This window comes from Oncorhynchus kisutch, linkage group LG28, assembly GCF_002021735.2.
Source record: "Oncorhynchus kisutch isolate 150728-3 linkage group LG28, Okis_V2, whole genome shotgun sequence".
Lineage (NCBI taxonomy): Eukaryota > Metazoa > Chordata > Actinopteri > Salmoniformes > Salmonidae > Oncorhynchus > Oncorhynchus kisutch.
Genome location: NC_034201.2, coordinates 5,781,659 through 5,808,627, shown reverse-complemented (window position 1 = coordinate 5,808,627; position 26,969 = coordinate 5,781,659). Strand labels below are relative to the sequence as shown.

The 26,969-nt window shown below is 40.0% G+C and overlaps 1 protein-coding gene across 2 annotated transcripts in view; it reads left to right on the top strand.

Annotated features, from left to right (window-relative positions):
* LOC109873238 (neurexin-2) overlaps positions 1-26,969 on the top strand; it is a 451,394-nt gene that overhangs the window by 72,364 nt on the left and 352,061 nt on the right. For both annotated transcript variants that reach the window (XM_031807879.1, XM_031807878.1), the window contains exon 2: positions 2,858-4,188. In XM_031807879.1, the coding sequence (XP_031663739.1) occupies positions 3,468-4,188 (721 nt within the window). In that variant the 5' untranslated portion in view covers positions 2,858-3,467. The remainder of the gene's footprint in view (positions 1-2,857; positions 4,189-26,969) is intronic.

Sequence of the window (26,969 nt, the reverse complement as noted above, 5' to 3'; positions counted from 1 at the left end):
CTGGGGATGTCTTGGATTTGCATTAGCCATGAATAATTACCAGATTTGAATGGACATATCTGTTAATCTAAATGAGTCAATCTTTGTCTTGGCGATAAGACCTGGCCAAGTTAACATTGGGTTTGGCCACTACTAGCTCTTTCTTCTAAGCTGCCTTTCTGAGTGCCCTGAAGATGGAGGCCAGTAGTAGGAGATATCCTCCTTGCTGTGTGAATAATAAATGTGAGCATTTGAAAGATCTCATCTATAAGTCATATGCCCTGCCCTTCCTGGTGGAATGCTCTAAATCCCCTCCTTCACACACTACACTGCCCCTCTGCCCCCTCAATTTTCACCAAAATATGTGAGACTGTCCTTGACGATATATGACATGTTTAGGCACTGTTTCTCCTTTTTGACTGGGGCGTGGCTCAGACAAAAAATACAATGCATCAGCCTTCTCCCACCCCAGTCGGGCTGCAATTCCCCTAGGCTGCCTCTGAAACGGCACCCTTTTCCCTATATAGTGCACTATGCCATATCAGAAGCAACTATGGTTCCCTACCATCACCTAGCCATCTCTGTTCAGTGAGTTGGAGAGCCTCGGTGCAACAGTGGCGTTCAGAAGTGAAGAGAAAAGGAGAGAGCTGTTCAGTACCTGCATCCCACCACTCTGACTCTGACACATCTGAGAGGAGCTCTGCCCTTTCCTACACAGCCACAGTCCCAGAGTGAGAAGGAGAGAGAGAGAAACCTATTCACTGTATCCAGCCACTCAACACAACACAGAGTGGGTTGGCACGAAAGTGATTTGTATTCCTGCAAGGTCAATTAACATGCCCTCGCCCAAAAGGTTGGTTGTGTGAAATGCATTGTTAATGAGCTCAAGTTTTGAATGCTTTTATTTATAATTGTTGGTGTTTATAAAGGCCACCAGCAACGGTGGTTAAGTCTGGTCTCTCTGGTGTCTGATATGTCATTAGCATTCCTGCTGCACTGCAACATGTTTTCCAGCCTGTCAGCTCTCACCTCTCCTCTCAGAGAGGGAGAATTCGCCAGCTCAAAGCAGATCTGGGAAGGAAGTTCTCTAGACTATGTTCTTTAGATTCAGCCCACTGTAAACTGAACCGGCTGGGCTCATCACTTTTTTTTTTCCTCCCTCCTCCGAAACATAGCTTTCTGCTCTGCCCTGTAAAGCCCCAGCTTCATCCCTGTTGTCTAGCTGGGAGGAGAGGTGTTTTATTGTTCTGGTCTTCGTGCTTGGTCTCGTGTTTAGCCTGCTGTGTGGAGATACTTCAGGCTAACAAAACGTGAATGCTGTTTTTATATTGAATAGCAGGTGGATGTAAGGGCTTGTTGATGTGTTGGTTTTAGTCCATCAACCATAACCCCTATCTGCACTCCACTTTATTTATTCAGTGTGTTTGATTCTGCAATCAATTGGTTTCCATAACCCCTGTCTTTGACTTGGGTGTTTTATTGTGTTATTTCTCGATGAATGCTGTCCCGATAAGCCTTTTATCTTTTCAAGTGACAATCCAATATGCAAAAGGCCTGTGCCTTCATTGGCATCAGAGCTGTGAGATGTGTGTTCCGCAGGGTACAATGCCTCCGTCACAACAGGCCATAGCAATTCATCAAACAATCCGAAGGCAATTCGCTCCTTCATTCTGCAGGCGTTTTCCTGGAGGAAGACGAAGACTGATTTGTCTGGAAAGACATGCAGTCTGTTGCGTTTTTCTGGTGGTTGGAGCGGGAGCGGCGACTGGCCCTGTTTTTAACAAGATGAGTTTGATTTGATTACATTTATTAGACGGAGCAGCAAGGCAAACTTGGAACTGCACCACACTGGCTCTTTTGACTATAATTGTGTTAATTGAAAGTGGGTACTTTCAAATGATATTTATTGTCTACTGTTGTTCTCGCCAAATGTTTTCATGTTGATGTTGTCATTTTGTGGCATGCATAAAAAGGGAATTGTTCCCTTTTTCCTCTCAGCTTTTCATCCACTCCTTACCAGATAACGGACAGGCCCTGATAGTTGTTCTTAATTGAAAGGTGTCCCTCCCTCTGCAGATGTACCGCTCACTATGCAAGACGATTGCTGTTAGAGGTCATATTCAAGGACACGGAATCACTTTAGAAGATCACTGGAAAGTGACAAAGTGCAACAGCAGGGCCATCCTGATAGAGGACTGTACAATTAAACTTTTGTGTGGTGAGACTACTTTCACCCAGTGTTTCCTGGTTACTTTGAACTGATTACCTTTTGAGAAAGGTCACAGCACTTACCATGGTAATCTTGCAAAAAAAAGAAAAAAAAAAGAAGACACTTCCTGTTTAATTAGATGTCCAACATAAACACAGCAATCTACTCTCTCCCGGTAGCTCTGCGTCTTCGTCGCTCTCACTCCTCCAGTATACTATTTGCAGTGCTTTCAACGAAGCTCCCGAACCCTTATTGACGTGATTGAAAAGGCCTGAGTCTCTTCCAAGCCTCCATTGGTCTCTAAAATGATCTTTCCTCCCCTGCCTCTCTGGGTTCTCTGCTGTGTCGCCGGGGGGGACTAATAAATTAAGCAACGCAATACTAAAGTATTTTTCTTTCTCTCGCTCTCTCGTCCTCCTGTGCCATATTTCATTATTTGTTTTATGTCATTTATTTAACTATGATTTATGTAACTGCAGAAGATTAAAAAAACATAGTGTTTTTAGTTATTATAGAATGTTCACGCTTACATTTCTGTCACCTATTATGGTACACCATTATTTTGTGATGTGGGTTACGCAGCTCCAGGGCGCTGGAGTTTTCATATGATGTTGTCCGTTATCTTTCATTCCTCTCCTAACATGTTTTTCTTGCGTGTGTGTGTTCCAGAGCAGTGGGACACTAAGGAAGATGGGGCCTGTACCTGTTTCTGCTTGGCTCTGTGCCTAGCTAACTCCTGGAGGCCGGACCGGACCGGACTGGACTGCTGCTGGAAGGAGGCGATGGTATTTGGTTGATAAGGAAGGAGAAACAGAAAAGCATTGAATTACTTTTGTCGTTTGTCCTGTTTGTGACACCATCGCCCAAACCAGCTCACTTCAACATTCTGCAGCAATCCCCTCCTCACTTGGTTTTGTAAATGTGCTAGTTCCTGGACTCCGAAACATAGGCAACAGTATGTTCTACTTCCTAGATTCCTAAACATATGGATTCTACCATGTTTCCAGAACATTTTCTGTAGCCTGTTCTCTGGAGAATAACTGACGCGATTCCACATTTGGGGAATTTATTCCCTGTTTTTATTCAACTCAATGGAGAGGCTAAGAAGATAATCAGAACAGAGAGGCAAAGCTGAAGAGACATTGGAATCATATTATTTCTGTAAACTTTAGGGAAAACACAACAACAGTGTAGACTGGAGATCATTTCTGCCTCTCTCAGCGGTGGTGGATTTAAAGCAACAAGACCTAGTTGGAGGGATTAGGGTCAGAAGTGGAAGATGATAAGTAGCAAGGTGCTATGTGAAGGCCGGGCCGTGTGGCCCCTGGTATTGACTGGGCTGTTATTGACAGTCATGGCCACGGCCTTGGAGTACGAGGGAGTCCCTGGCCAGTGGGCACGGTATGGCCGCTGGGAGGCCAAGGTCACAGGCGAGCTGAGCTTCACTCTGAAGACCAACATCAGCAAGGCCCTGGTGCTCTACTTGGACGACGGAGGGAACTGTGACTTCCTGGAGCTGCTGATCACAGACGGCCGGCTGCATCTGCGCTTCACCATCCACTGCGCGGAGCCTGCCTCCCTACACACGGAGACCTACGTCAACGACCAGCGCTGGCACCGCGTGCTTCTCACCCGCAACTATAGAGCGACCACCCTGGTGGTGGACAACGAGGAGAAGGTGGCCGAGGTCAAGTCCAAGAGGAGTGAGATGGTGGTGGCCAGTGACCTTTACGTAGGCGGCATCTCGCCAGACGTGCGCCTATCTGCTCTCACGTCCAACACGGTCAAATATGAGCCACCCTTCCAGGGCCTGATTGCCAACCTGAAGCTGGGGGAGAACCTCCCAGTGCTCCTGGATGGCCAAAGTGTTCAGAATGATTTGGAATACCTGTGTATTAAACAGAACCCCTGCAGCAACAGAGGCCTCTGCTCCATCCACCAGGGAGAGGTCCTCTGTGACTGCACCAACACTGGCTACAAGGGAAACTACTGCCACGAAGGTGAGCCAAATACTCAATGAGCTGAATTTGTTCAAGGAAAGGGCCTGTTTTTCCATTTGAATGCCTTAGCAGTAAAACCGATTGCTTTGTGAAGTTTAAATGATGGTTTTTGAGGGATTCCTTTAGGATTTACTTGTAATTCTGAGCTATTATCTGAACAGACATTCATTTTCCTTAATTATTCGGGGGAGAGTTGTGCTGATCTACATTTTAGCACAGCTTGACGTGCTGTCTCTGAATGCTTAGGGGGTTTGGCTGAGATTGTTGGATAGCCTGTTGATTATGATTACATTTTCTCTGAGTTTAGCTGGGCCCACGTAACTCACTTGTGGATGGCTGTTTCATGGCTAAAGGGAAATAAGCCAATCTTGTTCCACTCACACATACTGTAGCAACATCACGCTAGTAAATGTCAATGTTTTCATAAAGTAAAACGTTTGCTTGTCGAGAGGAAATGTAAACGTTTTACTGTATGTTGATTTTGTTTCTGTGTTTATCCTGGCTTTACCATTCATAATTATAAAAGCAGTCTGTTACATGATACTTAACCTCATCTCAAACCAGGCTTCCCTAAAATGCGAAACCTGGGGAAATCCATGGCAAAAATCATTAAATGCCACATTACAGATAATTGTATGTGTGGGGTACACACAGTCATTCAAAAATCATATTAAACACTATTATTGCACATAGAGGGAGTCCATGAAACGTATTATGCAACTTGTTAAGCAATTCATCTAGGTTTGCCATAAACAAGGGGTTGAATACTTATTGACTCAAGACATTTCAGCTTTTCATTTTAATTATACTGAACAGAAATATAAACGCAACATGTAAAGTGTTGGTTTCATGAGCTGAAGTAAAAGATTGCAGTATTTTTCCATTCGCACCAAAAGCTTATTTCTCTCAAATTTTGTGCACAAATTTCTTTTCATTCATGTTATTGAACATTTCTCCTTTGTCAAGATAATCCATCCACCTGACAGGTGTGGCATATCAAGAAGCTGATTAAACATCATGATCGTTACACAGGTGTACTTTGTGCTGGGGACAATTCAAGGCCACTCTGAAATGTGCAGTTTTTTGTCACACAACACAATGCCACAGATGTCTCAAGTTGAGGGAATGTGCAATTGGCATGCTGACTGCAGGAATGTCCACCAGAGCTGTTGCCAGATCATTTCATGTTAATTTCTCTACCATAAGCTGCCTCCAATGTCGTTTTAGAGACACAACCGCAGACTATGTTTAACTACGCCAGCCCAGGACCTCCACATCCGTCTTCTTCACCTGCTGGATTGTCTGAGACCAGCCACGCAGACAGCTGATGAAACTGAGTATTTATGTCTGTTAAAGCCCTTTTGTGGGGAAAAATTTATTCTAATAGGCTGGGCCTGGCTCCCCAGTGTGTGGGCCTGGCCTAATGAATTTATTTAAATTCACTGATTTCCTTATTTGAACTGTAACTCAGTAAAGTCAGTGAAATTGTTGCATGTTGCATTTTTATTTTTGTTCAGTATAATTTTTTTTACATCCCTAAAAACATAACTCAATTTTGACATTATGGGGTATTGTGTGTAGGCCAGCCATTTTAAATTCAGACTGTGGAAAAAATCAAGGGGTATGAAAACTTTCTGAATGCACTGAATACATCCGTGTATTGGTATCATTTTAACTTGAAATTATATTGCTCTACATGTAAACAACAGATTCCCATAAGGCCAGTAGTGCTGTATGGTGACGCATGCCACATGATACGCTTGCCAAATGGATTTACATAGCTGATATACTGAGAGAGAGACAATCAAAGAAAACAGATCTTACAAATAGACAAAGGAAATGTTCATTTGAGAATACAACACAGACAGAACCCCGTCCTCTCTTAATTGCAGGAGTGGGATTAATCCATATTGAGACTAGCTCATTTTTGATTAACAGTTTAACAATTAAAACACATTTAAACATTTCACTGCCAAAGAATCAACACTACATCACTTCAAAATATGCAAATAAGCTAACTCGTGTATATAAAGATGAAGCATTTTAGTCTAAACAACAACAGATAATTGAGGAGTAACAAGTAGGTTATCATTACTAAACCATCATTTTAGATGAACAAACAAAACTCCATACCAGTGGTGGCCAACCTTGCTCCACCCATCCCTGATCAACTGGGTGAGCAATAGCACACTTGATTATCAACTCATTAGGTTTGATAAGTTGAACCAGGTGTGTTATTGCTGGGCTGAAACAGAACCCTGCACACCCAGCAGACCTCCACCAGCAGGGTTGACCTACTCCAAATTGTATTGGTTTAAACAAAAAGACAGTTCATGTATACAACATTTGGTAGCATAGGTAGGCCTACACATATTACCCATGGCATATAGGTTATATATATATCGTCTCTTGGGACATTCATTGGGACCTCTCTCTTCATCTACAAACAGGCTTTCACAGGATTCCATGTGCGAGCACCGGAAACATCACAAAGAAGTAGGCCTCATTATACTTAAATTAGACAGCATTGAATATTATGTTGCTATTATCTCTCTGTCCTCAAAGGTATCCCCTCTAGGGACTGGAACTGAAGGATCCTTTCATAATGTCCTCCTACAAAATGACTGGCCCTGTCCAGCAGCCTAAACTCTCTCTTTTACTGACAGCTGGAGCTGGCCGTTATCTACAAATGCATTTGGAGACTGTGTATTTAATTTACAATAGCTAGCTAGCTAATAGGAAGTAAGCTAGCTGATGACAGTGTGTAAAGCTAGCCAGCGGCTCAGTTGAGTTAACCGACAAAGTAGCCTACTCTAGCCAGCTAGCTAAATGTAGTTACTTACTTGAACATTTTCTAACACCACCACTGTTTTTTGGGTCCTTACAAAAACAGAATAACGGGCAATCTTTCAGATTTTGGGGTCGGTAGCAATGCACAGCCAGCAGTCAGGAGGACGCGTGGAGATGAGGCAAAAAGTGTGTATGTCATCAGAGCGGTTTAGCACGTGTTGTGACTTTTTGACTTTACCTGTGTAATTAATTTTCAATATGTATATATAAATCGCAGACTGTCAGCCACACTTGATAACTTGAAAGATAGGATGTGGATCTAGCACACGCAACAACTCTCTCTACTATATGTGTCCTACATAGATGGGGAAACAGTGACGCCCATAACAGACAGACATCCCTTCTACGGGCGTGTGGGGGGAGTGTTCTTGAAATGTAGTGGACCATTCAACACGTTTTTGCAATACATAATTCTCCAGACCTCCAATGCGAGGCATGACAACAACGTGATTTTGGAGGTATGGCAACACGAGACTATCTGATACTAGATATTTGCTACTGTAGGAACAGAATACTGTAACATGTTGAAACTTAATGACATTTCAGCCATAGACTGTATGCTCAACTCAGAGCGATCAATAAACCCAGGGCCAAGTGGTTCCATGTCAAAGTATAACATGGCCATGGGTGTCATTCGCTGCCTGCATCAGGTTTACAAAACCCTCTCCCACTACCTCCATGCTTCCCTTGTTTTTTTGAGTCACAGAGCGCTTCTGTGTGAGCTGATGCTGCAGTCCTTTTTTCTTTCTAAATAGAGATCTATAGAATACCAATGTGGTGTCACACTTTGACTGCAGATAATATTTATCCTTCTAACAAGTATAAAACATTGGGCAAGCCAAAAGGTCAGCGAGAAAGAGATAAGATATAAGAACTATTACTAAACTAAATGTATTATTTGTACATTTCTTATATCTGCTGAATTCCGACAGAGTGCAAAGGAGCGAAGATTTGTCCCTTAGAAAAGGGATTCTGGAATTTGTAATCAGAAAGCACAGCATTGATTTTCACTGCTACACAGACGATACACAACTTTCCATTTCTGTGTACATTTTTAGTTCCACAGATAAAGTATTAGACTGTATTAGTTATTTAAATACTTGGATAGTTCAAAACTTCCTCCAAGACAAGACCGAGGTACTTATTATTGGAGCCGAAGCACAGAGAGAATCTGGCCGCACATTTTAGTTAACAGGCAATAAAGATTAAACACCGGGTAAAAAACCTAGTTGTCATTTTAGACTCTGAATTCAATTTCAAATCGCACACAAGGAATGTGACCAAAATAGCTTTTTACCACCTGAGGGACATTGCCAAGGTGCGGGCGTTTCTCTCTCAGGCTGATACAGAGAAACTCATCCATGCTTTAATTACAAGCAGGCTTCACTACTGTAATGCTCACCTGTTCGGTCTACCCAAGAAAGCCATTGGTCAACTGCAAAACATACAGAATGCTGCAGCACGGGTATTGACCAAGACCAGACGGAGAGCACACATTACACCGGTTTTACGGTCTCTGCACTGGCTGACTGAGTTTTAAAATACATGTGAAGATTCTACTATGGTTTTTAAACCAATCCACGATTGTGCACCCAAATACATATCAGACATGCTTTTGAGTTATGTACCCAGTAGATCCCTCAGGTCCTATGTCGCTGGCCTTTTAACCATCCCAAAGCCTAGGACCAAGAGGCATGGAGAGGCAGCCTTTAGTTACTATGCCCGCTGCCACTGGAATAGCCTGTCAGAGAACCTGAGGGGGAGCCCAAACTGTGGACATGTTCATACTGAACAAAAATATAAATGCAACATGCAACAATTGCAAAGATTTTACTGAGTTACAGTTCATATAAGGAAATCAGTCAATTGAAATAAATTAATGAGGCCCTAATCTATGGATTTCAAATGACTGGGCAGGGGTGCAGCCATGGATGGGCCTTGGAGGGCATAGGCCCACCCACTTGGCAGCAAAGCCCACCCACTGGGGAGCCAGGCCCAGCCAATCAGAATTAGTTTTTCCCTAGAATGAGTTTTTACAGACCATGATCATGCTGTTTAATCAGCGTCTTGATATGCCACACCTTTTTGTATGTATGGACAATTTCTGGGATTTTTTAATATTTTGGCTCATGAAACATGGGACCAACACTTCACATGTTGCATTTGTATTTTTGTTCAGTGTAAAAGTGATCTTAAAACACACCTTTTTAGCTTTGTTGCCCCTTAAGTGTTAGGTGCTTTTTTTTTTTGTACGTTTTTGTTGTTAATTTTTGTTTTTTATCTTCTTATGTTATTTGAAATAAGAAGTTCTGTTTTTATTTTCATATATATACAGTGGGGCAAAAAGGTATTTAGTCAGCCACCAATTGTGCAAGTTCTCCCACTTAAAAATATGAGAGGCCTGTAATTTTCATCATAGGTACACTTCAACTATGACAGACAAAATTAGAAAAAAAATCCAGAAAATCACATTGTAGGATTTTTTATGAATTTATTTGCAAATTATGGTGGAAAATAAGTATTTTGTCACCTACAAACAAGCAAGATTTCTTGCTCTCACAGACCTGTAACTTCTTCTTTAAGAGTCTCCTCTGTCCTCCACTCATTACCTGTATTAATGGCACCTGTTTGAACTTGTTATCAGTATAAAACACACCTGTCCACAACCTCAAACAGTCACACTCCAAACTCCACTATGGCCAAGACCAAAGAGCTGTCAAAGGACACCAGAAACAGAATTATAGACCTGCACCAGGCTGGGAAGACTGAATCTGCAATAGGTAAGCAGCTTGGTTTGAAGAAATCAACTGTGGGAGCAATTATTAGGAAATGGAAGATATACAAGACCACTGATAATCTCCCTTGATCTGGGGTTCTACGCAAGATCTCACCCTGTGGGGTCAAAATGATCACAAGTATGGTGAGCAAAAAATCCCAGAACCACACGGGGGGACCTAGTGAATGACCTGTAGAGAGCTGGGACTAAAGTAACAAAGCCTACCATCAGTAACACACTACGCCGCCAGGGACTCAAATCCTGCAATGCCAGATGTGTCCCCCTGCTTAAGCCAGTTCATACCCAGGCCCGTCTGAAGTTTGCTAGAGAGCATTTGCATGATCCAGAAGAAGATTAGGAGAATGTCATATGGTCAGATGAAACCAAAATATAACTTTTTGGTAAAAACTCAACTCGTCGTGTTTGGAGGACAAAGAATGCTGAGTTGCATCCAAAGAACACCATACCTACTGTGAAGCATGGGGGTGGAAACATCATGCTTTGGGGCTGTTTTTCTGCAAAGGGACCAGGACGACTGATCCGTGTAAAGGAAAGAATGAATGGGGCCATGTATCGTGAGATTTTCAGTGAAAACCTCTTTCCATCAGCAAGGGCATTGAAGATGAAACGTGGCTGGGTCTTTCAGCATGACAATGATCCCAAACACACAGCCCGGGCAACGAAGGAGTGGCTTCGTAAGAAGCATTTCAAGGTCCTGGAGTGGCCTAGCCAGTCTCCAGATCTCAACCCCATAGAAAATCTTTGGAGGGAGTTGAAAGTCTGTGTTGCCCAGCAACAGCCCCAAAATATCACTGCTCTAGAGGAGATCTGCATGGAGGAATGGGCCAAAATACCAGCAACAGTGTGTGAAAACCTTGTGAAGACTTACAGAAAACGTTTGACCTCTGTCATTGCCAACAAAGGGTATATAACAAAGTATTGAGATAAACTTTTGTTATTGACCAAATACTTATTTTCCACTATCATTTGCAAATAAATTCATAAAACATCCTACAATGTGATTTTCTGGATTTTCTTTCTCATTTTCTCTGTCATAGTTGAAGTGTACCTATAATGAAAATGACTGGCCTCTCTCATCTTTTTAAGTGGGAGAACTTGCACAATTGGTGGCTGATTAAAAACTTTTTTGCCCCACTGTATATATATATATATTTTTTCTTCCTGTGAAGCACATTGCGTTGCATTCATGTCTGAAATGAGGTATATAAATAGCTTGATTTGATTTGACCATTCCAAGAAAACGCATCTGTCAAGAAGAAACATGACCACGTGGTCAGAAAAAGGCCTCCTTGTCTTAGTCAACACTCTCAGGTGAATCTGGTCTACCTTTTACCCCCAAAGCCAAGCGAAGTGTCAGAATCAATTACAGCGCTTCTCCCCAGAGCGGGGATGTAGGCCAGGGCCATAAATCAGTCTGCCAGACGTCTACCTCTAACACACACGTCATCTGCCAGCCAATCCAGGGAATGGGAATGCACTCATGTACTCTGATGCAAAGACATGGGGAATATGTAGGCCTGCTGCACCCATTCAAATGAACTCATTCTGTTTCCCCATAATTTCTGATGCACCTTTTTTGAGGTCCTGGCAACTCTTGAGTAGTATTATTTACCGTACCAGTCAAAATTTTGGATACACCTACTCATTCAAGGGTTTGTCTTTATTTTTACTGTTTTTTTACATTGTAGAATATTAGTGAAGACATCAAAACTATGAAATAACACATGGAATCATGTGTAGTAACCAAAAAAGTGTTAAACAGATTCTTCAAAGTAGCCACCCTTTGCCTTGATGACAGCTTTGCACACTCTTGGAATTCTCTCAACCAGCTTCACCTGGAATGCTTTTCCAACAGTCTTGAAGGAGTTCCCACATATGCTGAGCACGTGTTGGCTGCTTTTCCTTCACTCTGCGGTCCATCTCATCCCAAACCATCTCAATTTGGTTGAGGACGGGTGATTGTGGAGACCAGGTCATCTGAAGCACTGCATCACTCTCCTTCTTGTTCAAATAGCACTTACACAGCCTGGAGGTGTGTTGGGTCATTGTCATGTTGAAAAAGAAATTATAGTCCCACTAAGCGCAAACCAGATGGGATGGTGTATTGCTGCAGAATGCTGTGGTAGCCATGCTGTTTAAGTGTGTCTTGAATTCTAAATAAATTACAGTGTCACCAGCAAAGCACCTCCACATCATCACACCTCCTCCTCCATGCTTCACGGTGGGAACCACCTACTCTGCGTCTCACAAAGACACGACGGTTGGAACCCAAAATCTCAAATTTGACTCATAATGATTACTCATAATGATTGATGATTTTTGCAACTGCACTTGAAGAAACGTTCAATATTCTTGACATTTTCCGGATTGACTGACCTTCATGTCTTCATGTAATAATAAAGAAAAACCCTGGCATGAGTAGGTGTCCAAACTTTTGACTGGTACTGTATGTTAGAAGAGACCTGGGGGTTTTCAGGGATGTTGTATGCACAAACTGTTGATGTTCTAGAGGTTTCCTACCACAGCCAATCATTGGCACTTCTGCCGTATCCATTGGCTTTAAACAGTAGAACAGTCGTAGTATAGACTGGAGGAAACATCAATAGAATACATAATTATAAGGGTAATAAGATAGTTTACTTGTTTTCTATCACCCCACTTCAAGGAATTTGGAATTGTATTTTATTTTTAACCCCATTAACTGTTCCTGAAGCAGCAGTTACTCTTCCTGGGGTGCTTCTATTGTGGCTTCAAACGATGCAGTTTAGTTATATGTATGGACCTGTGCTCAGACGGAACACCATGATTGTAGGGCATTGTCCTCACACCAAATGTTTATATCATGTAGTATTTACTGTTATTTTAGCATCTTCTTTTAAAATAGCCTGACTTCTGACAGCACCTTAAACCCATGTTCTCTCTGGCACTCGCCATCTTCTCCTTTGGATATGTGGTTGAGAAGAAACGAGCTCCCTGGAGAAACTTTCCTAGCTCAAACATATAAATGGGTACGCGTCTAGCATTTATCTCATTCAATGAAAGGTGAATCCGATGTGCCTCAAGTCACTTTGAATTGAATACTAGATATGTGTCTAACGTCGGGTGTTGTTTTTGCAAACCTATTTCCTCAAGGTCATTCAGTGTTAGATTCTGGCTTTGTCTGCCTGCAGAAAATGAACCTGTATCACTTTTTTCCCCCCCAAGTAGTTTATTGTAGCATGGCAGGGTTGCTTTTAAAACCAAGAAAGGGAAATTGTTGTTGCTATACGCTGACTCCACAGACCAGGGTGGTATGTTTTGATACTTCAGTAAACCTCTAGTTTGATGGATATTTGTGTACCCTGTAGCGCTGATCCGAGTAACCAAATAATTATTTTCCAATGTGGTTGAACTCACAAAGTGTCAATGATTGGAATACATGTTGTCTCCAGTGCATGAGACACCCGTCCAATAAAATGACTGCCCTTAAATCTTTCTCCCTCATTTGTGTTAACTTTTTTGGCCCTTCCTCTTTTTAAATGTTCAGAAATGCATAACACAACGCCTGACATGGTGTTGGCCCAGTTTGAACCCTAAATGTGCCTCTTGTAGTTGCCCTCCAACTCTCTCCAATGTTCTTTATTTGTAACCATAATGAGTTTTACAGTGACAGAGAAATAGCTTGTTCAGGTTAAATTGGCTCCAACTTGGGTATTTTTAATCCTATAGCTTGTTCTTCTCCATGTTCTTTTAAAATAGTCAGCCAACATGTTTTCAACACTTTTGTATACACTACATGACCAAAAGTATGTGGACAACTGCTCGTGGACCATCTCATTCCAAAATCATGGGCATTAATACGGAGTTTGCTGCTAAAACAGCCTCCACTCTCCTGGGAAAGCTTCCCACTAGATGTTGGAACATTGCTGTGGTGACTTGCTTCCATTCAGCCACGAGCATTTGTGAGGTTGGGCACTGATGTTTGGCAATTAGGCCTGCCTTGCAGTCTGCATTTCAATTCATCCAAAGGTGTTTGATGGGGTTGAGGTCAGGGCTCTGTCAGGCCAGTCAAGTTCTTCCACACAGACCTCAACAAACCATTTGTGTATGGACCTCACTTTGTGCATGGGTGCATTGTCATGCTGAAACAGGAAAGAACCTTCCGCTAACTGTTGCCACAAAATTGGAAGCACAGAATTGTCTAGAATGACATTGTATGCTGTAGCTTTAAGATTTCCCTTCACTGGAACTAAGGGGCCTAGGCTGAACCATGAAAAACAGCCCCAGACCATTATTCCTCCTCCACTAAACTTTACAGTTGGCACTATGGCAGGTAGCGTTCTCCTGGCATCCGCCAAACCCAGATTTGTCCGTCGTGATTCATCACTCTAGAGAACGCTTTTCCACTGTTCCAGAGTCCAATGGAAGAGAGCTTTTCAACACTCCAGCCGACGCTTGGCATTGCCCATTTCATGAAGCTCCCGCAGTTTGGAACTTGGTAGTGAGTGTTGCAACCGAGGACACTCAGCGGTCCCGTTCTGTGAGCTTGTTTGACCAACCACTTTGCGGCTGAGCTGTTGTTGCTCCTAGAAGTTTCCACTTCACAATAACAGCATGTACAGTTGACTGGGAAAGCTCTAACAGGGCAGAAATTTGAAAGGTGGCATCCTATGATGCTGCCACGTTGAAAGTCACTGAGCTCTGCAGTAAGGCCATTCTACTGCCAATGTTAGTCTATGGATGTTGCATGGCGGTGTGCTCGATTTTATACAGCTGTCTGCAACAGGTGTGGCTGAAATAGCCAAATCCACTAATTTGAAGAGGTGTCCACATACTTTTGTATATATAGTGTACCTGACTACTCAAAACTAATTTTCTCATGCTCTTGATTGTCTCTCTGGAGCAAACATATAGTGAGCAATAAAATTGCGGGTTTCAAATCTCAATACATATAGAATCATGAGAATCGCAATTCGGCCCTCCTTTCTTCAGCATTTGATTGTTTGCGTCTGGGTCTATTAATTTTGATCACAATAGTTTCCATTTACTCAGTGTGCCTATCCTGAATATTCATATCTCACTTCTATTTCTCTCTCTCTTATTTCCAATTAAAACTGAAGCATATGACTATTTTATTGCATTTATTGCCAACTGTCGTTTTTCTCCGTTTTTTTTCTTCCAGAGCGAATGGTATTTTCATCTGCCACATTTTCTGTGTTCTGCCACTCAAAAGCTTCACTTCTTTATTGTCTGTAAACATTAGACGTTTGACCATGAGGGCCTCACTTTCTTCTAGTTTGTATTTATCGCCTAATCAAAATGCTTGCGAATTATCTTGTAATAATATCTTGGTTATCAAAGATGTCAGGAGTGGGTTAGATCAATGAAGTGGGTTACACTTAAAAAAATGTAGAGGAAATGCCTCTATCTCATTGTGTGAGAGCTTGGAACACAGGAGCCCTGAATTGTGATTCTAGCCCTAGAATATATTACACAGCTGAGTCATAGGACTTTAAAAAATTTACTCAGGACTTAATAATTCTCCTAGCTATTTATGGAATTTTTTTTTTCTTCAGAGCAGAACACTGTAAACATTAGTTGGACCACATTCAGTTCAGATTACTTATCACAAACCTTGTCACTGAATGATGTGTCAGTTTGTCACGTCTATTTTCTGTCCGTCTGAAAGTGAAGTTACGCTCTCTCTGGGCTGATGAAAGTGGAGTTTCACAAACTTCAAAGTCACTTGTCATCCTGTAATTCTATAGTTTAGTCTGATCAATAATAGCCATTTTGGTCAGTATAACATTTGACTATAATGTTGAGGCAGATCAGTCATTATCCTGGGACATCAGTTAACCTCACCTGTATCTGACCCTGTGTAGTCTTTCATGATTTATAGTGACAGTTGGCCTTGCTCTGTAATATGCTCCCTGACAGAGAGGTTGTCTGTTTGAGGGACAGTATATATGGACTGTATTCTCTCTGAATATGTTCTCCTTCCTTTCAAGTGAGGTTACACACAGCCACATTATTACATTTTTATCACAATTTGGGGAAATTGAATTAACCTTCCTCAAGCTGTTGTAAAACCGGTATTTCTCTCCGAATACATTTAAGATTTGCAATCAATCCAATCCCCTGGTCTATAAAACAGGAAACGATTCCCGAGGGGGATCAAGAATGGTCCACCACCCCAAAGGGCAACTCGACACAACTGTGTATCTCGATACCAGGAAAGTGTTCCTAATGTTTGTTATGCTCAGTGTATAGCCTCTTTCTGGGTAAGCAGCATAGATTCCTTTTAGCACCAGGATCTTGACACAACGCTTTCCTCTCAGCCTCTTTCCACTCGTCATCATGACGGCAGTGCAGTCGCCAAACGAGAAAGTGGAACTCTGAGTCACCCAGCACCAAGGCAAAGCACAGCCTTGACTCCCACCTTCCCTCCCTCAACTCTGACATCCGCCCCGCAGACACTTATTACTTGGCGGTCTAGGGCTTTTCAGGCTTCATTACACACTAGGCCTGTGTGAAGCTGTTTTTTTGTTGTTGCCGTTTGTAGATCAGACGGGAAGTGAGCTGTTGTGGGCTCAGATCTCTGTGGCCACGACTTCAGCGGTATTACTAATAAATTACCAGAGGTGAACGGGGATTGAAGGTAATGTGGAATTTTAACCGTTGGGCCTCTTCCAAACCGTTGAGAGACTTTATTAGGTGTCCCCTCCTGCCTTTAGGGGATAGTTTATTTCATCATTACCTCCATTTATGTTTGGACCTTCTTATTTGTAGCACGGATCATCTCCATGTTCACTTTCCTGTAACATTTCATTATATGCAATTATGCAGATACCTTTGTCGTGTGTGCGCGTATGCATGTCAAGGGCGGGCTGCCCATTCCATTGTGAATCAGTGTCAGTGCATCGTTATCTCTGTTTGGCTTGTAATTTTGTCGTCTGTGCTTGTAATCACGTAATTATACATTGGTAGGTTATGTTATGGTATTTATAGGCTTGACTGAATCATATATCACAACATAAAGCTGAAACATTCCTGGAACACCATGTCCTGTTTTCATAATGCAAATCGTCTCATATAAACGTGCATCATTCAAAGCCGAGATATCCAATACAATCTACATGTGGGGATAATGTGCTATGAGTAATCCTCTGACAAATCTGCTTTAGTAGAGCAATGTCATCCGTCATTACAGCAAATATCAGTTAAAACAGAAGATTGTAGTATTTCAAAGAGATGCCTTACTGTACTGAACAAAAATTGAAACGCAACATGTAAAGTGTGGGTCCCATGTTTCATAAACTGAAGAAAAAAAATCCTGACATTTTCCATATGACCAAAAAGCTTATTTCTCTCAAATTGTGTGCACAAATGTGTTTACATCCCTGTTAGTGAGCATTTCTCCTTTGCCAAGGTAGTCCATCCACCTGACAGGTGTGGCATATCAAAAATCTTATTAAACAGCATGATCATTACACAGGTACACCTTGTGCTGGGGCCACTTTAAAACATGCAGTTTTGTCACACAACACAATGCCACAGATGTCTCAAGTTTTGAGGGAGTGTGCAATTGGCATGCTGACTGCAGGAATGTCCACCAGAGCTGTTGCAAGATAATTGAATGTTCAACAAGGGCACAGGGGTGCTTTTGTTGGGAAATATCATTTTGTTGGGGAAAAACCCATTGTGATCGGTTGGGTCTTGCTCCCCGGTGGGTGGGCCTGGCTGCCAAGTGGGTGGGCCTGGCTGCCATGTGGGTGGGCCTATGCTCTTCAATGCCCACTCATGGCTGCACCCCTGCCCAGTCATGTGAAATACATAGATCAGGGCCCAAATAATTTATTTAAATTGACTGATTTCCTTATATGAACTGTAACTCAGTAAAATATTTGAAATTGTTGCATGTTGCATTTATATTTTTGTTTAGTATAGACGTGATATTGTATAGATTAGAAAGATCTGGAGAGGGCTACTGTATGTGTTGTAATTAGAGAGGCTACTGTATGTGTTGTAATTAGAGGCCTACTGTATGTGTTGTAATTAGAGCCTTACTGTATGTTTTGTAATTAGAGGCCTGCTGTTTGTGTTGTAATTAGAGAGGTCTACTGTGCATGTGTTGTAATTAGAGAGGCCTACTGTGCATGTGTTGTAATTAGAGACCTACTGTGTTTGTGTCTTAATAAGAGGCTAATGTATGTGTTGTAATTAGAGATTACTGTATGTGTTATAATTAGAGACTACTGTATGTGTTATATTTAGAGAGACTACTGTATGTGTTGTAATTAGAGAGGCTACTGTATGTGTTGTAATTAGAGGCCTACTGTATGTATTGTAATTAGCGATGCTACTGTATGTGTTGTAATTACAAGCTACTGTATGTGTTATAGTTAGTGAGGTTACTGTATGGGTCGTAATTAGAGGCTACTGTATGTGTTGTAATTAGAGAGGCTGCTCTGTGTTATAATTAGAGAGGCTACTGAATGTGTTGTAATTAGAGAGGCTACTGTATGTTTTGTAATTAGAGAGGCTACTGAATGTGTCGTAATTAGACTACTGTATGTGTTGTAATTAGCGAGGCTACTGTATGTGTCGTAATTACAAGCTACTGTATGTGTTATAGTTAGTGAGGTTACTGTATGGGTCGTAATTAGAGGCTACTGTATGTGTTGTAATTAGCGAGGTTACTGTATGTGTCGTAATTAGAGGCTACTGTATGTGTTGTAATTAGCGAGGCTAATGTATGTGTTGTAATTAGCGAGGCTACTGTATGTGTTGTAATTAGAGAGGCTACTGTATGTGTTGTAATTAGAGGCCTACTGTATGTGTTGTAATTAGAGCCTTACTGTATGTTTTGTAATTAGAGGCCTGCTGTTTGTGTTGTAATTAGAGAGGTCTACTGTGCATGTGTTGTAATTAGAGAGGCCTACTGTGCATGTGTTGTAATTAGAGACCTACTGTGTTTGTGTCTTAATAAGAGGCTAATGTATGTGTTGTAATTAGAGATTACTGTATGTGTTATAATTAGAGACTACTGTATGTGTTATATTTAGAGACTACTGTATGTGTTGTAATTAGAGAGGCTACTGTATGTGTTGTAATTAGATGTTACTATATGTGTTGTAATTAGAGAGGCTACTGTATGTGTTGTAATTAGAGAGGCTACTGTATGTGTTCTAATTAGAGAGGCTACTGAATGTGTTATAATTAGAGATGCTACTGAATGTGTTATAATTAGAGAGGCGACTCTGTGTTATAATTAGAGGCTACTGTATGTTTTGTAATTAGAGAGATTACTGTATGTGCTGTAATTATATGCTACTGTATGTGTTGTAATTAGAGGGGCTACTGTATGGGTTGTAATTCGAGAGACTACTGTATGTGTTGTTATTAGTGAGTCTACTGTATGTGTCATAATTAGAGGCTACTGTATGTGTTGTAATTAGAGAGGCTACTGTATGTGTGGTAATTATAGGATACTGTATGTGTTGTAATTAGAGGCTACTGTATGTGTTGTAATTAGAGGCTACTGTATGTGTTGTAATTACAGAGAATACTGTATGTGTTATAATTAGAGAGGCTACTTTATGTGTCGTAATTAGAGGCTACTGTATGTGTTGTAATTAGCGAGTCTAATGTATGTGTTGTAATTAGCGAGGCTACTGTATGTGTTGTAATTAGAAGCTACTCTGTGTTATAATTAGAGAGGCTACTGTATGTGTTGTAATTAGAGAGGCTACTGAATGTGTTGTAATTCGAGAGGCTACTGTATGTGTTGTAATTAGAGGCTACTGTATGTGTTGTAATTAGATAGGCTACTGTATGTGTTGTAATTAGGGAGGCTACTGTATGTGTTGTAATTAGAGAGGTTACTGTTTGTGTTGTAATTAGAGTCCTACCGTATGTGTTGTAATTAGAGGCTACTGTATGTGTTGTAATTAGAGAGGCTACTGTATGTGTTGTAATTACAAGCTACTGTATGTGTTATAGTTAGTGAGGTTACTGTATGGGTCGTAATTAGAGGCTACTGTATGTGTTGTAATTAGAGAGGCTACTGTATGTGTTCTAATTAGAGAGGCTACTGAATGTGTTATAATTAGAGATGCTACTGAATGTGTTATAATTAGAGAGGCGACTCTGTGTTATAATTAGAGGCTACTGTATGTTTTGTAATTAGAGAGATTACTGTATGTGCTGTAATTATATGCTACTGTATGTGTTGTAATTAGAGGGGCTACTGTATGGGTTGTAATTCGAGAGACTACTGTATGTGTTGTTATTAGTGAGTCTACTGTATGTGTCATAATTAGAGGCTACTGTATGTGTTGTAATTAGAGAGGCTACTGTATGTGTGGTAATTATAGGATACTGTATGTGTTGTAATTAGAGGCTACTGTATGTGTTGTAATTAGAGGCTACTGTATGTGTTGTAATTACAGAGAATACTGTATGTGTTATAATTAGAGAGGCTACTTTATGTGTCTGAATTAGAGGCTACTGTATGTGTTGTAATTAGCGAGTCTAATGTATGTGTTGTAATTAGCGAGGCTACTGTATGTGTTGTAATTAGAAGCTACTCTGTGTTATAATTAGAGAGGCTACTGTATGTGTTGTAATTAGAGAGGCTACTGAATGTGTTGTAATTCGAGAGGCTACTGTATGTGTTGTAATTAGAGGCTACTGTATGTGTTGTAATTAGATAGGCTACTGTATGTGTTGTAATTAGGGAGGCTACTGTATGTGTTGTAATTAGAGAGGTTACTGTTTGTGTTGTAATTAGAGTCCTACCGTATGTGTTGTAATTAGAGGCTACTGTATGTGTTGTAATTAGAGAGGCTACTCTATGTGTTGTAATTACAAGCTACTGTATGTGTTATAGTTAGTGAGGTTACTGTATGGGTCGTAATTAGAGGCTACTGTATGTGTTGTAATTAGCGAGGTTACTGTATGTGTCGTAATTAGAGGCTACTGTATGTGTTGTAATTCGCCCGGCTAATGTATTTGTTGTAATTAGCGAGTCTACCGTATGTGTTGTAATTAGAGGCTACTGTATGTGTTGTAATTAGAGAGGCTACTGTATGTGTTGTAATTACAAGCTACTGTATGTGTTATAGTTAGTGAGGTTACTGTATGGGTCGTAATTAGAGGCTACTGTATGTGTTGTAATTAGCGAGGTTACTGTATGTGTCGTAATTAGAGGCTACTGAATGTGTTATAATTAGAGAGGCTACTGAATGTGTTGTAATTAGAGAGGCTACTGTATGTTTTGTAATTAGAGAGGCTACTGAATGTGTCGTAATTAGACTACTGTATGTGTTGTAATTAGAGGCTACTCTGTGTTATAATTAGAGGCTATTGTATGTGTTGTAATTAGAGAGGTTACTGTATGTGCTGTAATTATATGCTACTGTATGTGTTGTAATTAGAGGCTACTCTGTGTTATAATTAGAGGCTACTGTATGTGTTGTAATTAGCGAGGCTACTGTATGTGTTGTAATTAGAGTTTACTGTATGTGTTATAGTTAGGTTAATGTATGTGCTGTAATTAGAGACGCTACTAAATGTGTTGTAATTAGAGAGGCTACTGTATTTGTTGTAATTAGAGGCTACTCTGTTTCATAATTATAGAGGCTACTGTATGTGTTGTAATTAGAGAGGCTGCTGAATGTGTTATAATTACAGAGGGTGCTGTATGTGTTGCAATTAGAGAGGCTACTGTATGTGTTGTAATTATAGGATACTGTATGTGTTGTAATTAGAGGCTACTCTGTGTTATAATTAGAGGCTACTGTATGTGTTGTAATTAGAGAGGTTACTGTATGTGCTGTAATTATATGCTACTGTATGTGTTGTAATTAGAGGCTACTCTGTGTTATAATTAGAGGCTACTGTATGTGTTGTAATTCGAGAGGCTACTGTATGTGCTGTTATTAGTGAGTCTACTGTATGTGTCATAATTAGAGGCTACTGTATGTGTTGTAATTAGAGAGGCTACTGTATGTGTGGTAATTATAGGATACTGTATGTGTTGTAATTAGAGGCTACTGTATGTGTTGTAATGAGAGGCCTACTGTATGTGTTGTAATTACAGAGGCTACTGTGTGTGTTATAATTAGAGAGACTACTGTATGTGTTATAATTAGAGAGGCTACTGTATGTTTTGTAATTAGAGAGGCTACTGTATGTGTTGTAATTAGAGAGGCTACTGAATGTGTTGTAATTTCAGAGGCTACTGAATGTGTTGTAATTTCAGAGGCTACTGAATGTGTTGTAATTTCAGACATTACTGTATGTGTTGTAATTAGAGGCTACTGTATGTGTTATAGTTAGAGAGGTTAATGTATGTGTTATTTTAGAGGCTTCCAAATGTGTTGTAATTAGAGAGGCTACTGTATGTGTTGTAATTAGAGAGGCTACTGTATGTGTTGTAATTAGATGTTACTGTACGTGTTGTAATTAGAGAGGCTACTGTTTGTGTTATAATTAGAGAGGCTACTGAATGTGTTATAATTAGAGAGGCTACTGAATGTGTTATAATTAGAAATGCTACTGAATGTGTTGTAATTAGAGAGGCTACTGTATGTGTTGTAATTAGATGTTACTGTACGTGTTGTAATTAGAGAGGCTACTGTATTTGTTGTAATTAGAGACTACTCTGTGTCATAATTAGAGAGGCTACTGTATGTGTTGTAATTAGAGAGGCTGCTGAATGTGTTATAATTACAGAGGGTGTGTAACGGCGTTCTTCGTTTGAAGGAGAGTCGGACCGAAATGCAGCGTGGTGGTTACTCATGACTTTAATGAAAATAAGTACGATACAAAATACAAAACAACAAACGGAACGTGAAACCTAATTACAGCCTATCTGGTGAAACTACACAGAGACAGGAACAATCACCCACGAAATACAAAGTGAAACTCAGGCTACCTAAATACGGTTCCCCATCAGAGACAACAAGAATTACCTGACTCTGATTGAGAACCGCCTCAGGCAGCCAAGCCTAACTAGACACACCCCTGTCACACCCTGGCCTGACCAAAATATATAACGAAAACACAAAACACTATGACCAAGGCGTGACAGGGTGCTGTATGTGTTGTAATTAGAGAAGCTACTGTATGTGTTGTAATTACAAGCTACTGTATGTGTTATACTTAGTGAGGTTACTGTATGGGTTTTAATTAGAGGCTACTGTATGTGTTGTAATTAGCGAGGTTACTGTATGTGTCGTAATTAGAGTTTACTGTATGTGTTATAGTTAGAGGTTAATGTATGTGCTGTAATTAGAGGCTACTCTATGTGTTGTAATTAGAAAGGCTACTGTATGTGTTGTAATTAGATGTTACTGTATGTGTTGTAATTAGAGAGGCTACTGTATGTGTTGTAATTAGAGAGGCTACTGTATGTGTTCTAATTAGAGAGGATACTGTATGTGTTATAATTAGAGAGGCTACTGAATGTGTTGTAATTAGAGAGTCTTCTGTATGTGTTATATTTAGAGAGGCTACTGTATGTGTTGTAATTCGAGAGGCTACTGTATGTGTTGTAATTAGAGGGGCTACTGTATGTGTTGTAATTCGAGAGGCTACTGTATATGTTGTAATTAGAAAGGCTACTGTATGTGTTGTAATTATAGGATACTGTATGTGTTGTAATTAGATGTTACTGTACGTGTTGTAATTAGAGAGGCTACTGTTTGTGTTATAATTAGAGAGGCTACTGAATGTGTTATAATTAGAGAGGCTACTGAATGTGTTATAATTAGAAATGCTACTGAATGTGTTGTAATTAGAGAGGCTACTGTATGTGTTGTAATTAGATGTTACTGTACGTGTTGTAATTAGAGAGGCTACTGTATTTGTTGTAATTAGAGACTACTCTGTGTCATAATTAGAGAGGCTACTGTATGTGTTGTAATTAGAGAGGCTGCTGAATGTGTTATAATTACAGAGGGTGTGTAACGGCGTTCTTCGTTTGAAGGAGAGTCGGACCGAAATGCAGCGTGGTGGTTACTCATGACTTTAATGAAAATAAGTACGATACAAAATACAAAACAACAAACGGAACGTGAAACCTAATTACAGCCTATCTGGTGAAACTACACAGAGACAGGAACAATCACCCACGAAATACAAAGTGAAACTCAGGCTACCTAAATACGGTTCCCCATCAGAGACAACAAGAATTACCTGACTCTGATTGAGAACCGCCTCAGGCAGCCAAGCCTAACTAGACACACCCCTGTCACACCCTGGCCTGACCAAAATATATAACGAAAACACAAAACACTATGACCAAGGCGTGACAGGGTGCTGTATGTGTTGTAATTAGAGAGGCTACTGTATGTGTTGTAATTACAAGCTACTGTATGTGTTATACTTAGTGAGGTTACTGTATGGGTTTTAATTAGAGGCTACTGTATGTGTTGTAATTAGCGAGGTTACTGTATGTGTCGTAATTAGAGTTTACTGTATGTGTTATAGTTAGAGGTTAATGTATGTGCTGTAATTAGAGGCTACTCTATGTGTTGTAATTAGAAAGGCTACTGTATGTGTTGTAATTAGATGTTACTGTATGTGTTGTAATTAGAGAGGCTACTGTATGTGTTGTAATTAGAGAGGCTACTGTATGTGTTCTAATTAGAGAGGATACTGTATGTGTTATAATTAGAGAGGCTACTGAATGTGTTGTAATTAGAGAGTCTTCTGTATGTGTTATATTTAGAGAGGCTACTGTATGTGTTGTAATTCGAGAGGCTACTGTATGTGTTGTAATTAGAGGGGCTACTGTATGTGTTGTAATTCGAGAGGCTACTGTATATGTTGTAATTAGAAAGGCTACTGTATGTGTTGTAATTATAGGATACTGTATGTGTTGTAATTAGAGAGGCTACTGTATGTGTTGTAATTATAGGATACTGTATGTGTTGTAATTAGAGGCTACTCTGTGTTATAATTAGAGGCTACTGTATGTGTTGTAATTAGAGAGGCCTACTGTATGTGTTGTAATTAGAGATGCTACTAAATGTGTTGTAATTAGAGAGGCTACTGTATGTGTTGTAATTAGTGGCTTCTGTATGTGTTATGATTATAAATGCTACTGCATATGTTGTAATTAGAGAGGCTACTGTATATGTTGTAATTAGAGAGGCTACTGTATGTGTTGTAATTATAGGATAGTGTATGTGTTGTAATTAGAGGCTACTCTGTGTTATAATTAGAGGCTACTGTATGTGTTGTAATTCGAGAGGCTACTGTATGTGTTGTAATTAGATGTTACTGTATGTGTTGTAATTAGAGAGGCTACTGTATGTGTTGTAATTAGAGAGGCTACTGTATGTGTTCTAATTAGAGAGGATACTGTATGTGTTATAATTAGAGAGGCTACTGAATGTGTTATAATTAGAGAGGCTGCTGTATGTGTTGTAATTAGAGAGTCTTCTGTATGTGTTATATTTAGAGAGTCTATTGTATGTGTTGTAATTAGTGAGGCTGCTGTATGTGTTGTAATTAGAGGCTACTGTATGTGTTATAATTAGAGAGGCTACTGTATGTGTTATAATTAGAGAGACTACTGTATGTGTTGTAATGAGAGAGTCTTCTGTATGTGTTATATTTAGAGAGTCTATTGTATGTGTTGTAATTAGTGAGGCTGCTGTATGTGTTGTAATTAGAGGCTACTGTATGTGTTATAATTAGAGAGGCTACTGTATGTGTTATAATTAGAGAAGCTACTGTATGTGTTATAATTAGAGAGGCTACTCTGTGTTGTAATTAGAGATACTACCGTATGTGTTATAATTAGAGAGGCTACTGTATGTGTTATAATTATAGAGACTACTGTATGTGTTGTAATCAGAGTGGCTACTGTATGTGTTGTAATGGGAGGCCTACTGTATGTGTTGTAATTAGAGAGGCTACTGTATGTGTTGTAATTAGAGAGGCTACTGTATGTGTTATATTGAGAGTGTATTGTATGTGTTGTAATTAGAGGTTACTGTATGTGTTATATTTAGAGTCTGCTGTATGTGTTGTAATTAGAGAGGCTACTGTATGTGTTTTAATTAGAGAGGCTACTGTATGTGTTGTAATTAGAGAGGCTGCTGTATGTGTTATAATTAGAGAGGCTACTGTATGTGTTGTAATTATAGGCTACTGTATGTGTTGTAATTAGAGAGGCTACTGTATTTGTTTTAATTAGAGAATATGGTATGTGTTGTAATTAGAGGCTACTGTATTTGTTTTAATTAGAGGCTACGGTATGTGTTGTAATTAGAGGCTACCGTATGTGTTGTAATTAGAGAGGCTACTCTGTGTTATAATTAGAGAGGCTACTCTGTTATAATTAGAGAAGCTACTGTATGTGTTATAATTAGAGAGGCTACTGTATGTGTTGTAATTAGAGTGGCTTCTGTATGTGTTGTAATGGGAGGCCTACTGTATGTGTTGTAATTAGAGAGGCTACTGTATGTGTTGTAATTAGAGAGGCTACTGTATGTGTTATATTGAGAGTGTATTGTATGTGTTGTAATTAGAGGTTACTGTATGTGTTATATTTAGAGGCTGCTGTATGTGTTGTAATTAGAGAGGCTACTGTATGTGTTTTAATTAGAGAGGCTACTGTATGTGTTGTAATTAGAGAGGCTGCTGTATGTGTTATAATTAGAGAGGCTACTGTATGTGTTGTAATTATAGGCTACTGTATGTGTTGTAATTAGAGAGGCTACTGTATTTGTTTTAATTAGAGAATACGGTATGTGTTGTAATTAGAGGCTACTGTATTTGTTTTAATTAGAGGCTACGGTATGTGTTGTAATTAGAGGCTACCGTATGTGTTGTAATTAGAGAGGCTACTCTGTGTTATAATTAGAGAGGCTACTCTGTTATAATTAGAGAAGCTACTGTATGTGTTATAATTAGAGAGGCTACTGTATGTGTTGTAATTAGAGTGGCTTCTGTATGTGTTATAATTAGAGAGGCTACTGTATGTGTTATAATTAGAGAGGCTACTCTTTGTTATAATTAGAGAGGGTACTGTATGTTTTGTAATTAGAGAGGCTACTGTATGTGTTGTAATTATAGGCTACTGTATGTGTTGTAATTAGAGAGGCTACTGTATTTGTTTTAATTAGAGGCTACG